This window comes from Elgaria multicarinata, chromosome 12 (genome assembly GCF_023053635.1).
Source record: "Elgaria multicarinata webbii isolate HBS135686 ecotype San Diego chromosome 12, rElgMul1.1.pri, whole genome shotgun sequence".
Classification (NCBI taxonomy): Eukaryota; Metazoa; Chordata; class Lepidosauria; order Squamata; family Anguidae; genus Elgaria; species Elgaria multicarinata.
The window spans coordinates 32,131,075-32,144,085 of record NC_086182.1 but is presented as its reverse complement, the minus strand read 5'-3'; the positions used below and the strand labels follow the sequence as shown (position 1 = coordinate 32,144,085).

At 44.4% G+C, this 13,011-nt stretch overlaps 2 protein-coding genes across 2 annotated transcripts in view; one reads left to right on the top strand and one right to left on the bottom strand.

Annotated features, from left to right (window-relative positions):
* DIXDC1 (DIX domain containing 1) overlaps positions 1 to 13,011 on the top strand; it is a 309,778-nt gene that overhangs the window by 178,021 nt on the left and 118,746 nt on the right. The window lies entirely within an intron of this gene.
* FDXACB1 (ferredoxin-fold anticodon binding domain containing 1) lies at positions 2,765 to 7,649 on the bottom strand. Its single transcript, XM_063138893.1, has 5 exons — positions 7,459 to 7,649; positions 6,501 to 6,657; positions 5,347 to 5,550; positions 4,655 to 4,813; positions 2,765 to 4,171 (listed from the first exon to the last, which is right to left on the bottom strand). The coding sequence occupies exons 1-5, from the start codon at positions 7,640 to 7,642 to the stop codon at positions 2,980 to 2,982; spliced, it is 1,896 nt and encodes a 631-aa protein (XP_062994963.1). The 5' UTR covers positions 7,643 to 7,649; the 3' UTR covers positions 2,765 to 2,979.

The following is a 13,011-nucleotide window of genomic DNA, read 5'->3' as shown; positions in this document are numbered from 1 at the left end:
ATGCCACCACCTCACTGCCCAATGTGCAGCGCACTTCTGAGCAATGTTCTATGTCACGTGGTGCTTGCCAAGGCGCTGACACTCCCCCCTTCAAGGGAAATGCATTGCTTGCATTGAGGGTGCCTTACACAGTACATGCCACCCCCTGAACACATCACTTGGAAGTATGCCTGATTGACTCCAGTGACAACTGCTTCCATGTTAGTAGATGGGGAGATTACAATTGTGTGCATTTTACTTGGGAGAGTAATCTACAGAGTAATCAGACTTGCTTCTGAGTAAATGTGCATAGGGATGAGCTGTTAAGCTGCAGCTTTAGTGAGCGTGTGCTCCAATTGTGCAAACATATCCACCATCTTCCTTCAAAAAACATTGAAGAACAAAACAAGAAGTCGCACATCCAAAGTAGGATTTACTGCTGAGAAAACACACTCAGGATTATGATTTATTTTGTGACAATAAATTATTATTATTATTTATTTATATAGCACCATCAATGTACATGGTGCTGTACAGAGTACAACAGTAAATAGCAAGACCCTGCCGCATAGGCTTACAAAGCCCTCAAATGGTGGGAGAAAAATACGGGGGAGGGGGCTAGGCTGAGATCCTATACATATTTACTGGAAGGAAAATCCTGCTTATTGAAATGGGATTTAGTTGCAAGTAAACATACTGTTATGGTGTTTTGCATGACTTAAAGTTTAACTGGATCCTGCATACCTATTCATCGTTAAGAGATCTGTCCCTATTATAGACTAAAGCTTTCCATACACCACCTGTTGCATGCAAACCAATGAACGAGACAAAAATAGTTTTGTGCCTCCATGTGTTTCATGTCTGTATATATTCAGGCTCCGTGAAAAACGCCGAACTAAAAAAATAAACTTGAGCATATGTAGATTTACTCAGAAGCCCCACTGAATTTAAACAATTATCTTTAGCATTGCCACCATGCAGTGGAATCTCATCCTATGCATGCTTATTTGGAAGGAATTCCCATCATATTCAATGGTGCTTATTCTCTAGTTTATTCGTTCAGTCGCTTCCGACTCTTCGTGACTTCATGGACCAGCCCACGCCAGAGCTTTCTGTCGGCTGTCACCACCCCTAGCTCCCCCAAGGTCAAGTCTGTCACCTCCAGAATATCATCCATCCATCTTGCCCTTGGTCGGCCCCTCTTCCTTTTGCCTTCCACTTTCCCTAGCATCAGCATCTTCTCCAGGGTATCCTGTCTTCTCATTGTGACTAAAGTACTTCAGTTTTACCTTTAATATTCCCTCAAGTGAGCAGTCTGCTGGAGTATGGACTGGTATGATCTTCTTGCAGTCCAAGGCACTCTCTAGTAAGACTGTCGAAGTTCACACCTTTAATGGTATGCATCCCTGTATGTGCACTTTTCAGTTCAACACCAAGTATATCATTAAGTTTGCAAAAGTGAAGCACTGTAGTGTATTGGCTAAGCCATTGGACTGAGTTGAGATAAGACCTGTGTTCATCCCAGCTTTTGAACAACAAAATTACTAGAATAGTCAAGAACTGGCTGACATCAGACCAAAGCGGTAGCCCATTCTTCTCTTTCCAGTTATGGCTGGACCTGCTCAAGTTTAACAGACTCAAAAGGATTCTGCCACTGCCTCTTATTTTAGCTGAAGTAACAACTGCAGTAACCCTCTCTAAAAATAAGAGACAGCACTTGATTTGAGTCTTTCAAAGGCCAGTAGTTATAAATATCTCCGGATTTTGTCACTCGTTCTCTCTGCATTCTGCCGCCTACAGGTACGGGCATTGCTGAGCTTAGATGTGCTGACACACCAGATGAGTTGGGACTGCAACTCCCATCATGATGGATGGGAATTATGGGAGCTATAGTCCAACACATCTGGAGGGCACCAGTTTGAGCGAGGCTGAGAGTGATTTATTTATTTAGAACATTTATATACCGCTCCCCATTGAAAAATTTCGGAGCGGTGTACAAGATAAAATGAAAATAAAAACAGAATAAAACAGCTAAAAACAAAATTTAAAAGAAGCAAAAACAGAAATCCAAGGCTGCATATTAAAGAAAGGCTTCTTGGAATAAAGATGTTTTCAGGAGGCGCCGAAAGGAGTACAAGCAATGTTGGACTTCTGTTGAGGGAGACCCAGGTTCAAATCACTGCTCAGCCACAAAGACTGCTAAGGGTACAATCCTATGCGTTTTCACAGAAAAAAGGTCCTACAACTCCCAGCATTCCCTAGCTGCATGCTGGGAGTTGTAGGACTTTTATGTTTAAACATGCATAGGATTGTCCCTTTAGTGACCTTAGGTCAGTCACATCTCACATCCTATCCTATCCCACAATGTTATTGCAAAGGAGAAAAGGAGTGAACCATCTACATCACCATGAACTACTTTGATAGAGGGCAGGATAAAATGCAATTAAAATAATAATTAAAAAATAGCTCATTGCTTCACTTAAAGACACCAGAACTCCACTTGAGAAATATTACCCTTCAAACATGTGAACTGTACAGCTTGAAAGTTTCTTCTCCAGGTTTTAGATCTATGCCATTCAATATAACCAAAACAGGGTAGAAGGAATGCACAAAACGGTCTTATATTGTGCCGCCAAGCCGGGTCACTGGTCCATGTAACCAGCTGCTGTCTTTTCTGACTGGCTGCTAGCTCTTCGATTAGGACTCGATGCAATCGCAACAGCCTACAACAATGAACTTTGTAGAAGAAGAACCACCCACCAAAAGTGGCACAGATAAACAAGGGTAAAACAGATGAACTTTATTACATTAAGGAGCATAATGGGAGAAATTGCCGGGTGCTATGAACCTTTCAAGCCCGCTCAGCCTTTATGAAAGGCGTTTGTCTGGCCTGATGCAACACACAGCATGAAAGGCACATGCACACACCCACTGTAGTATTGAGAATTCCTGAATTATGGTCTCTGGCAAAATCTGTCTGTGGTGAGTGAGGATGAAGCTTTACCTAAGAGTCACGTGCAAACCACGTCGTATTTCTTCCCTCAGCTTCATTTGCATGGCTGCCACCTGCTGGCGGCTGAGCGCTTTGTCACAAGACTGGTAAGTGAACCTATAGCAGAGGCTGATTTGTGCAGTGTCGGGGTGCAGAAAGCTGTCCAGCAGTTGAACAGACACAACTGTTTCTCCAGATACGCACCTGGCAATGGTGTGAAGCTGGGCTTCGTTAAATCTTTCCGGTTCAGGAACCCAGAAGCTGAGGTCGTGCACATAGGAAGGCGGATAGAGCGAAATGCTCTTGAAAGGGCCTAAACGCCCTCCTGCGAACCGGTTCAGGAAACGCTTGTCAGAGGTCCAGAGCATGCGCCAGTCAAAGATTCCACACGCTTGCATAGCCAGAAGGTCAAGGTTCAGCGAAGCACAAACAATTTCTCGATCGATGCTCTTCGGCTGCCATGGAGCTGTGCCTACTGACCCTACACAAATTTCCTTTGGGTCAGGATCGGAAGCATCAAGGGTCACAGTGATAAAATATTTCGATTCATGCAGCTGGGCTTCAGTAGTTACAAAGGTACTTAGTTGTGTTGTCTCTGGTTTGTCTGTCGTGCAGTCCAATGTGACACCCGAAGGCTGGAGCAGCGAGCTTAAAGTACTTGTGAGGTTTCCGGCTAGGGCTTCTGAAAGTCTTACAGCTTCTGAGCCCTTATTAGCCACACAGATAAAGGCCGTCTCGTGAAAAATGGGCAGAGCATGAGCAGAGAGCTTGCATTTCCTAAAGGCCGGTCCACTGAGGACCAAGAGAGTCCCAGGTGGGAACTCTGCTTGCTGTACGACAGTATGAAGAGAAAGCAGCAAGGAAGGTCTGAGGTAATACTGTCCCAAGACCCAGTTGCTTTCCCAGCTCAGCAAGTCGGGGCAGTGATCACTACCACCCCAGCTAGAAAAACCAGAAGGAAAGGCAAAGGCTTCTGTATCCTTTGCAGTTTTGTTAGCCATGGGCTTTGGGACTGGGTTTCTTTTGGCAACAGGAACCATCCAAAAGGCATCCGGAGGGGAAGGGGAGTTGGGGCTGTCCTGGAACACCAAGGAAATGGAAGAGTTCACCTTCTGAATTGGGAAAGATTTCCCAAGCTCATCGATGAGCTTTTCATTTATTGTCCTTACAGGATGCTCCAAATTCTTATCGAGGAAACACCTATTTAAAATATTAAAATATATAAGAAATCAATATTATCAGGCAAGTCACAAGAATCATATCTATTATAAAACGGCATATTATTCATGTAGCCCCCAAATGTGCAAAGGGCTATATGAACCTTTGCCCATTCATCATTAATTCCATTTCACAGGTGGAAAGACTCTCTGGCTGCAAACCTATCTTCCACAACCAAGCCACACTGGGTTGTTTGCTCCTGTGATGTGGAGCCCTTCTAACAGCTTGCCCAAGGTTACAAAGAGATCCCATGAACCAGGACTTGAATCTAGCAGAGATCCATTAAGCCACACTCACTTTTACACTGAACAAAGTTTAATATTAGACTTCAATCCCACAAGTAAGCTGCATACCCTTAATAATAAGGTAATAGCATCCAGTTTGAATTTTCCATTCAACCATAGTCATAAGTTGTGTGGCGATGTTGCGCGTGGATAAATTCAAAGGATTTGGAAACTCACATACCTGTTAATCTTGTCTTGAAATATCTCTGGAACTAGGAAGGAAACCAATTTGCCTTCCAGATCCGTTTGACAGATCACAGGTCTGGGATGCAGAAAAGGCAAACTCCGTGTGAATATGTGGTTCAGAGCTCCTTCTACAGAGAAAGATTTATCCTGACTCCTATAAATAAGACAAGAATGTTTGGAGGTACATCAACTGACACTTTTGACTAGCATAAGCATAAAGCCTAAAATTTAAGTTATTACATGAATTGACTAACAGTAAACCAATGAGACTGAAAATGCCTGGGTGATAAATGCTAGATTGTCTGGAAGCATAAGGTGGGATCTTCAAAGACAGACATTGGAAGTTATGAAGGATCTCAAATTCCTTCCTGATATCCCTAGATTTCTGTAGAACTTAACTGGAGATAGAAGGAATGGATTGGGTCTATATCAACAAAGTCTTCAGAACTCTACTGCTAGAGGAAAAAGCATCTTAAACAACAGGAAGCTTTCATTTTATAGTATCCAAGTTACAAATGAAAGGCTATTGTGTATGATTTTCCTAGCCTACACAACATGCATGGCATTTCTTCCATCGCAGGAGGCATCTCAAGAGGTAGGAGCAGAAGCGAATATGGTGGTTACTATGGCAACACTCTAGATGATATCTGGGATGCCATCAACTGTTGTACAGTACCTGCAGCTTACCTGTAACCTGTGCATTTATATCCACAAGCATCTCTGATGTTAAATGGATGAACGTCGCTCAGGATAAATCCTGCCTCTGCTGCCATGGCCACGACTTGCCAGCTGTTGTGCCACTCCCTCACTGGCTGGTCTGCAGGGGTGCCGCCCTGCCCTCTGCAAAGTGCCACATGGACCTCTCCATTCTCTGCCAGGATGTCTGCACAACTGGAACAAGAACAGACAAAGGATGGGTAGCTTTGTCCTGTGGCTGATGCAGCAAGTGGGCTGTTTCCAAGAAGCCTTCCCATAGGCATCTGGCTGGCCACAGAAAGCTGGACTAGATACACCTTTGGTCTAGCCCAGCACAGCTCTTCTTAAGTTATGCAGCGCTTATATTTTTGCATTAGACTTCAGCAATGTTGCTCTAAACATGGACTTTTTACAGTCCCTGCAACTGGACTGTAAAAGGTAGATTGGAAAAGCTGCAAAAGGAACTAGCAACTCCTGGTGGGAGAAGTCTTTGCTCTCTGCTTGTTCTCCTCCTTCACTGCAACACTGTCAGTCTCCTCCTGCCGCCACACTGCCCTTGCAAAAAATCTTCCACTTACATCAAAGATCAGGCTGGAAATAAAGCATGAAAACTGAACCTGCTTGCCAGTGCGAAACAAGTAAATTTAAACACTTATCTGGATCTTACTAGCAAAGGCACCCAACTTCTTATGGGTGGGACTAGCCCTTTGTTTGATAGAGCAAGGCCTTATAAATCTATCAGAGTTGGATGCATTTTGGCCACTTCATCTGAGTGAAGCCAAGTTCGCTGGCACCCCTAGACACGGCTATACGCTGTTTAGTGAAGACTGCTGCCTAGTGACTGACGATATTACTGCAGGCTTCAAGCATTTACATTAATTAAAATTAATTAATGCATTTAAAAAAAAACAAAAAACAAGCTGCATACCCCTATGGTCCCCTTAGTGTACATGCCAGGTTTCAGGTGTCCAGATTTCATGGTTTAGGAGGTATAGTGCACACAGAAAGGCACACTTCCTCTTTTATTCTTATTAAGAGAATTTTGAGGACAAAACTTTTGGTCCAAATAGCCAAAGCACTAAAACTCACACAGACACACACTGTAACAGAAAAGAGAGCATTGTCTTGCTTTATCTTGTCCTCACCTATAGAAAAACCTGGCAAGAAGCTCCCTGTTCTTTTTCACTCCAGCTTTTCTCCCACAATGGGGGAAGTTGAAATAAATGCGAACAAAATCTCTCTCAGATGGCAAGAAGAACTCTTTCAGTTTTGTGCAATCAACACAAAAATGAACTTCAGCTCCTGAAATATTAAAGGAAAAATAGGTGGATCACTTTAGATAGTAGACAGTTTTGGATCAAGTTCACCTAGGGCAATGAACAACAAAATGTAAGTATAAAAAGAAAAATACAAGAAATACATCAATAAAATAAAACTTTTAAATACAAAAACAAATTCCGTGGTATAAAAAAATCCAGAGATACATTAATAAAGCAACAGGATTTGCTATTCCCGGTGATGTGAAGAGGAAGACTGGAAACAAATTCACAGAGGTCTTAGGGCTTTTAGGTGTCCTGCTCCAAACCACAATTCCTTGCCTCAGGACAAGTTCCTCTATATAGCAGTCACTCACAGAAGCCAGATTGGTCACAATTACACAGCAGATATATATTAAAAAAAACACCTCCAGGTGACCAAAGAACGCCCATCAACCACTTGCAACAAGGACCTGCAAGAAAGGCCAGGTAAGGGTGCCAGATTGCTATCTGAAAATGCTTTATATAGTTCTGAAACTGTTGAAGAAAGAGATGACAACACAGTTGTGCTTTTCCCTGCACACACTTTCTTTCCTGAATCCCTTCATCCAGCCTCTTTCCTCTCACCTGCCCTGCGGTAAAACTGAAGTCCAGCTTGCTGGAGTAAGCAGAGACAGAAGCAGGGCTGAAGCAGCTGTGGTTGCTCATTCAGCAACTTTACAAGTCTGTGAATGATCAACAACTCTTTCCCCAGTCCCAAAACAATTTGACATGGAAGAATGGTTCTCCAAGCATAGCAAACAGAAGTTACATAGCAACTATGTTTTTTTCTTAATTTTCTTTTTACCTCTGTCCCTCAGATATTGGATGTTGGACTTGGCAAGATCTTGTCTAGAAACAGTGTCTTCATTCTCATAGCAGGTAGCAACAATGTGAGTTTCACAGCCCTTCACCTCACACAAACTGGCTGAGAAGGAAAAGTTTCCTTCTCCAACCAGGAGGAAGGATGGTTGATGATGCAGAGGCCTCATGGTGCCCAAGTCTTAAATGGAGAGAAAGTAAGAGGTGAGGCTGGTTTCAAAGATGTTGTCATCCTAAAATAGAAACGGTCTGCAAAGAGAGCACCTTCTGACAACATCATAGCGGCCAGCATGGCTAATAGGAGGGCAGCAAACAAAATAATCTTCTTTAGGCAGACCAGGAATTTAAAGGATCAATCAGTCAGTCGCTTTCACTCAAACACACCCTCACTGCCTACCTTGCAGAGCGGTTGTGAGGAGAAAATAAGTGGGGGAGACACAATGTACATAGATGTGAGCTCCCGCACACTCAGGTCCTCTGGGAAGAATCCACTTCAGCTAGCAAAAACTAGGTTAACATCTGTTACCCAGAGGACCTTCTCTTCTGCTGCTCCCAGACTGTGGAATGGCCTGCCGGAGGAAATTCATCAACTTGACAGCCTTTTAGAATTTAATAAAGCAATAAAGACTGATCTATTCCGGCAGACCGATCCAGTGAAATTTTAGAATGTTTTCAGGATGTTTTAATCATGTATGGTATAATCCGTTTTAATGTGTATTTTATATCATGTTTTTATACTGTTTGTTTTACACTTTGAATTGTTTTAGTTTTTGTGAACCGCCCAGGGAGCTTCGGCTATTGGGCGGTATAAAAATGCAATAAATGATGATGATGATGATGATGATGATGATAATAATAATAATAATAATAGGGTGACCATATGAAAAGGAGGACAGGGCTCCTGTATCTTTAACAGTTGCCAAGAGAAGGGAATTTCAGCAAGTGTCATTTGTATATATGGAGAACCTGGTGAAATTTCCTCTTCATTGCAACAGTTAAAGGTGCAGGAGCTATACTAGAGTGACCAGATGTAAAAGAGGGCAGGGCACCTGCAGCTTTAACTGCTGGGATGAAGAGGAAATTTCACTAGATTCCCCATATATACAAATGACATCTACTGAAATTTCCTTTTCAATACAACTGTTAAAAGATACAGGAGCCCTGTCCTCCTTTTCATTTGGTCACCCTAAATAATAATAATAATTAAACTTAACAGGAGAGTCGGGGGGGGGGAGCACTTCTTCCTTTAAGACCCCTCCCATGCAGACGGAATAAATGAGGGGAGGGGCTGTTTCTCTTTCCCCTCCCCTCCATTTCTTTTTAACCCTTCAGGTGCCCCAGGCAACATGAATATCTTGTGTTCGGTGAATGGAAGGAATTAGCTACACCCTTTCCCAACCTGGTGCCTTCCATATGTGATGGACTACAATTCCCATCTCGCCGCCCCCCCCCCCCAAACCAGAGTAAAGATTTTAATGATCTAGGTCAGCCTTGCGTGAGCTGGTGCCCTCGAGATGGGCTGGACATGGGCATTCTGGCTGGGGAGGACAGGAGTTGTAGTCCAACACATCTGGAAGGCACCAACTCGGGGAAAGCTCTCCTCACGAGTAGATCCCCCTCTTGCTCTCTCACACACCTGAGTGCTTCCAGACAGCCTCAGAAGCCGGGCGGCCGCTTTGAGCGTCACTTCCGCCGGCAAGCCTCACTTCCGCTTCCGGCGCACTTTGCTTGGGCGGTTGCTATAGAAACGGCCGCTTCCCTTCTCTGCAGTTTTGTTCACCGGAAGGCCGGAGCCTGCAAATATTTTAATTCAGCGTGAAATCAGACTGAATCTTTTTTCTTTCAGCATGCATTCTAGTCATTGTGAACTGGCACGTTTCGTTTTTCTTTTAATATATAATGTTTCCCAAGTCCTGGGGGTGGGGCAGGCGATATTTATAAAGCATCATGGTTTTATGACACATTAAAAAAATTCCACTTGCTTTTATGGACTTCTTGTCTGTTCTCTTCGAATCGGGCTAAATCCACCACAAGCTTAAGTTTGGGAAATATTTCCTCAGTGAGAGATCAAGAGTTGGATACGTTGATGTAAGGGAGTCATTTAAATGGATGATGTGGACATTTTACTAAGGTGCTTCCACATTAACCCTTTTCCATTCCATTCAATGATGCTTCCAGCAAGATATTGATGCCATTTTAGCTGTGGTGTAGTTGTAGTATTTTCAATGCTGATGCTCATCCTGACATTTTCGCCATTAGCTTTTGTAAAACTAATGGGTCTCTCAACCAACCATTCAAGACTAAGCTACCCCCAAATACTTTGCATTATATCAGGAAATAATATGCTGTTGTTGGGGAAAATTCATTCCCCTGCCGCCCAGCTACTGTGAGAACTGCAGCAGAGCTAAGGAGGGTGACGCCCAGGCTCCTGTTCTATGAAAAAGAAGTCATAGAATCATAGAATAGCAGAGTTGGAAGGGGCCTACAAGGCCATCGAGTCCAACCCCCTGCTCATTGCAGGAATCCACCTTAAGGCATCCCTGACAGATGCTTGTCCAGCTGCCTCTTGAAGGCCTCTAGTGTGGGAGAACCCACAACCTCACCAGGCAACTGATTCCATTGTCGTACTGCTCTAACAGTCAGGAAGTTTTTCCTGATGACCAGCTGCAATCTGTCTTCCTTTAACTTGAGCCCGTTATTCCGTGTCCTGCACTCTGGGAGGATCGAGAAGAGATCCTGGCCCTCCTCTGTGTGACAACCTTTTAAGTCTTTGAAGAGTGCTATCATGTCTCCCCTCCATCTTCTCTTCTCCAGGCTAAACATGCCCAGTTCTTTCCGTCTCTCTTCATAGGGCTTTGTTTCCAGACCCCTGATCATCCTGGAGTGTACCATTCTTCAGTCGAGGGCACGTGATAGCTGCGCTCCCTTGCTAGAACTTCTAAACAAGCTCTCAAAGTCCACGAGAAACAGTTAAGCACTCAGCACAGCAGCCATGTGGTTCACACGCCCCAAGCTTTTATTTGTTTCTTATGAGCCTTCCAAATGATGTGGCTTACTGGATATGGCACGCATGTGCTGCCTTTCAGTTGTGGTTTTACGGCTGGCTCATTCTCACAGCAAACTTATGTGAGTAAGCCGGAATATCCAGCTGAAGAATGCTTTCGCCCCATTTGAGACTGTGATGTGGATTCTTGCAACACTGAATATTGTGGGCGTGGTTACTTAGGGATGTCAGAAAAACCCGTAATAGATTCAAAATGGGTTTGGATTTCATAGAATCTGACCTGAAGATTCCGCCGTGGACCGGCTTTTTCCGAGTCACGCAGATTCTGCAGATTTCAAGACCAGTTCTTCACTGTTGAGAGGGCTTTGTACGGTTTCAGTGGCGGTATTAGGGTGACCCTATGAAAAGGAGGACAAGGCTCCTGTATCTTTAACAGTTGTAAAGAAAAGGGATTTTCAGCGGGTGACATTTGTATGCATACAGCATCTGGTGAAATTCCCTCTTCATTGCAATAGTTAAAGCTGTAGGAGCCCTCCGCTCTTTTGTATCTGGTCAAGAGGGCAGGGCTTCTGCAGCTTTAACTGTTATGTAGGGTGACCCTATGGAAAGGAGGACCGGCCTCCTGTATCTTTAACAGTTGTATTAAAAAGGAAATTTCAGCAGGTGCCATTTGTATATATGGAAAACCTGGTGAAATTCCCTCTTCATCACCACAGTTAAAGCAGCAGGTGCCCTGCCCTCTTTTAAATCTGGTCACTCTAGTATAGCTCCTGCAGTTTTCACTGTGGTGATGAAGAGGGAATTTCACTAGGTTTTCCATATATAGAAACGACACCTGCTGAAACCCCCTTTTCTGTGCAACTGTTAAAGATACTGGAGTCCTGTCCTCCTTTTCATAGGGTCACCCTACTGTTATGAAGAAGACAAAATTTCACCAGGTGCTAGTACATCATGCATTCCAATGACACGTGCTGAAATTCCCTTTTCTACAAAACTTTAAAGATACAGGAGCCCGGTCCTCCTTTTCATAGGGTCACCCTACTGTTATGAAGAAGACAAAATTTCACCAGGTGCTAGTACGTCATGCATTCCAATGACACCTGCTGAAATTCCCTTTTCTTCACAACTTTAAAGATACAGGAGCCCGGTCCTCCTTTTCATAGGGTCACCCTATTGTTATGAAAAAAACAAAATTTCACCAGGTGCTACATCATGCATTCCAATGATGACACGTGCTGAAATTCCCTTTTCTACACAACTTTCTCCTCCTTTTCATAGGGTCACCCTGGGTGGTGTGCAAATAAGAGCTCGCCACCCCAGTTGCTGGACTCCTGTAATTGCCATTGCGGTGGAAGGGAAACCCCCTCCCGGGGCTGAAGGAAAGGCTCGGATGCGTTCCGGGGCGGCGGAGCGCTGCTAGGCGACTGCCTGAGCGGCGGCTTCCGGCTTCGAAGCCCTCGACTCGGTCGGCGGAGCTGCCGCGGTTCGTGCGCCCTCTCCAGCCGCCGCAGGGCAGCCCAGGAAGGCAAAGCGCAGGCAGAGGAGAGCGGCGCGCCTGGCCGCAGCCACGAGTAAGCGGAGCCGCTTTTAGCCTCGGCTGCACGTGGCCTCGGGGCTGGGGGGGGGGGAGAGGGGGGGGAGAGAGAGACCCCCCTCCCAGATCTCCCTATGGAGCCACCTCGAGCCCAGGGGGCAGTTTGGCCCTAGGGTGACCCTATGAAAAGGAGGACAGGGCTCCTGTTTGAATTAGTTTTATGTATTTTATGGTGTTTTTATTTGTGTTGTACCCCGCCTCGATCCAGAGGGAGAGGCGGGTTATTATTATTATTATTATTATTATTATTATTATTATTATTATTGTTATTATATTCTGCTGGCACTTCTGGCAGCCTTCTGAAGGTAGGGCTCAGCCGGCTCCTGGAAGCGCCAGCTGAGTGCACTTCACTCATCCTTTGCCTTCCCCCACAAAGTCACCCCACTGCATCCCTAGTTTTTCAATCAGGTAGGACCTCATCCCTAAAAGTGCCTCCGAAAGAGCAGCAAAGGATAAAAATGTGCCTTTGAACATGTGCAAAGTATTTTCCGTTTTATTTCTGAGAAGTCAAAACCTGCACAGAAGTGGGAATCCTTTCAAGTACACGGCTTGGCTGCACTGGCAGGTTGGCCTCCCAACACTTCACCCCTACCTCTCTATGTAATTCCTAATAGGTCTGGGAAAGTAAATATAATAGAAAACGATGTTGCGGATTTAATTTTAAGCTGCTAAGGTACAAGGCTGCAGCCTTAACTAACAAGACGGTTAAGAACTTCTGAAATCAAGGCTCATCATTACAGTGCTGATGTGAGTGCTTCAAACATTTAGTTGGATTTCTACCACTGTATTGTTAAGCATGTTTAATCAAAAGTAAATTTCCAGTGCGTTCAATGGGGCTTACTCACTAGTATGTCTGTGGGGATTGCAGCAGTAGCTATTGCTTAGCACTTGGGTATTTTAGAATCATAGAGTAGCAGAGTTGGAAGGGGCCTACAAGGCCA

Bases quoted from the DNA above. Each gene is read 5' to 3' on its own strand.
- FDXACB1 (XM_063138893.1), bottom strand. From the start codon at position 7,642: ATGAGGCCTCTGCATCATCAACCATCCTTCCTCCTGGTTGGAGAAGGA. The intron at 6,658-7,458 runs GTAAAAAGAAAA...TTAATATTTCAG, and splicing joins CCAATATCTGAGGGACAGAG to GAGCTGAAGTTCATTTTTGT. The intron at 4,172-4,654 runs GTATGTGAGTTT...TATTTTAAATAG, and splicing joins TTTCAAGACAAGATTAACAG to GTGTTTCCTCGATAAGAATT.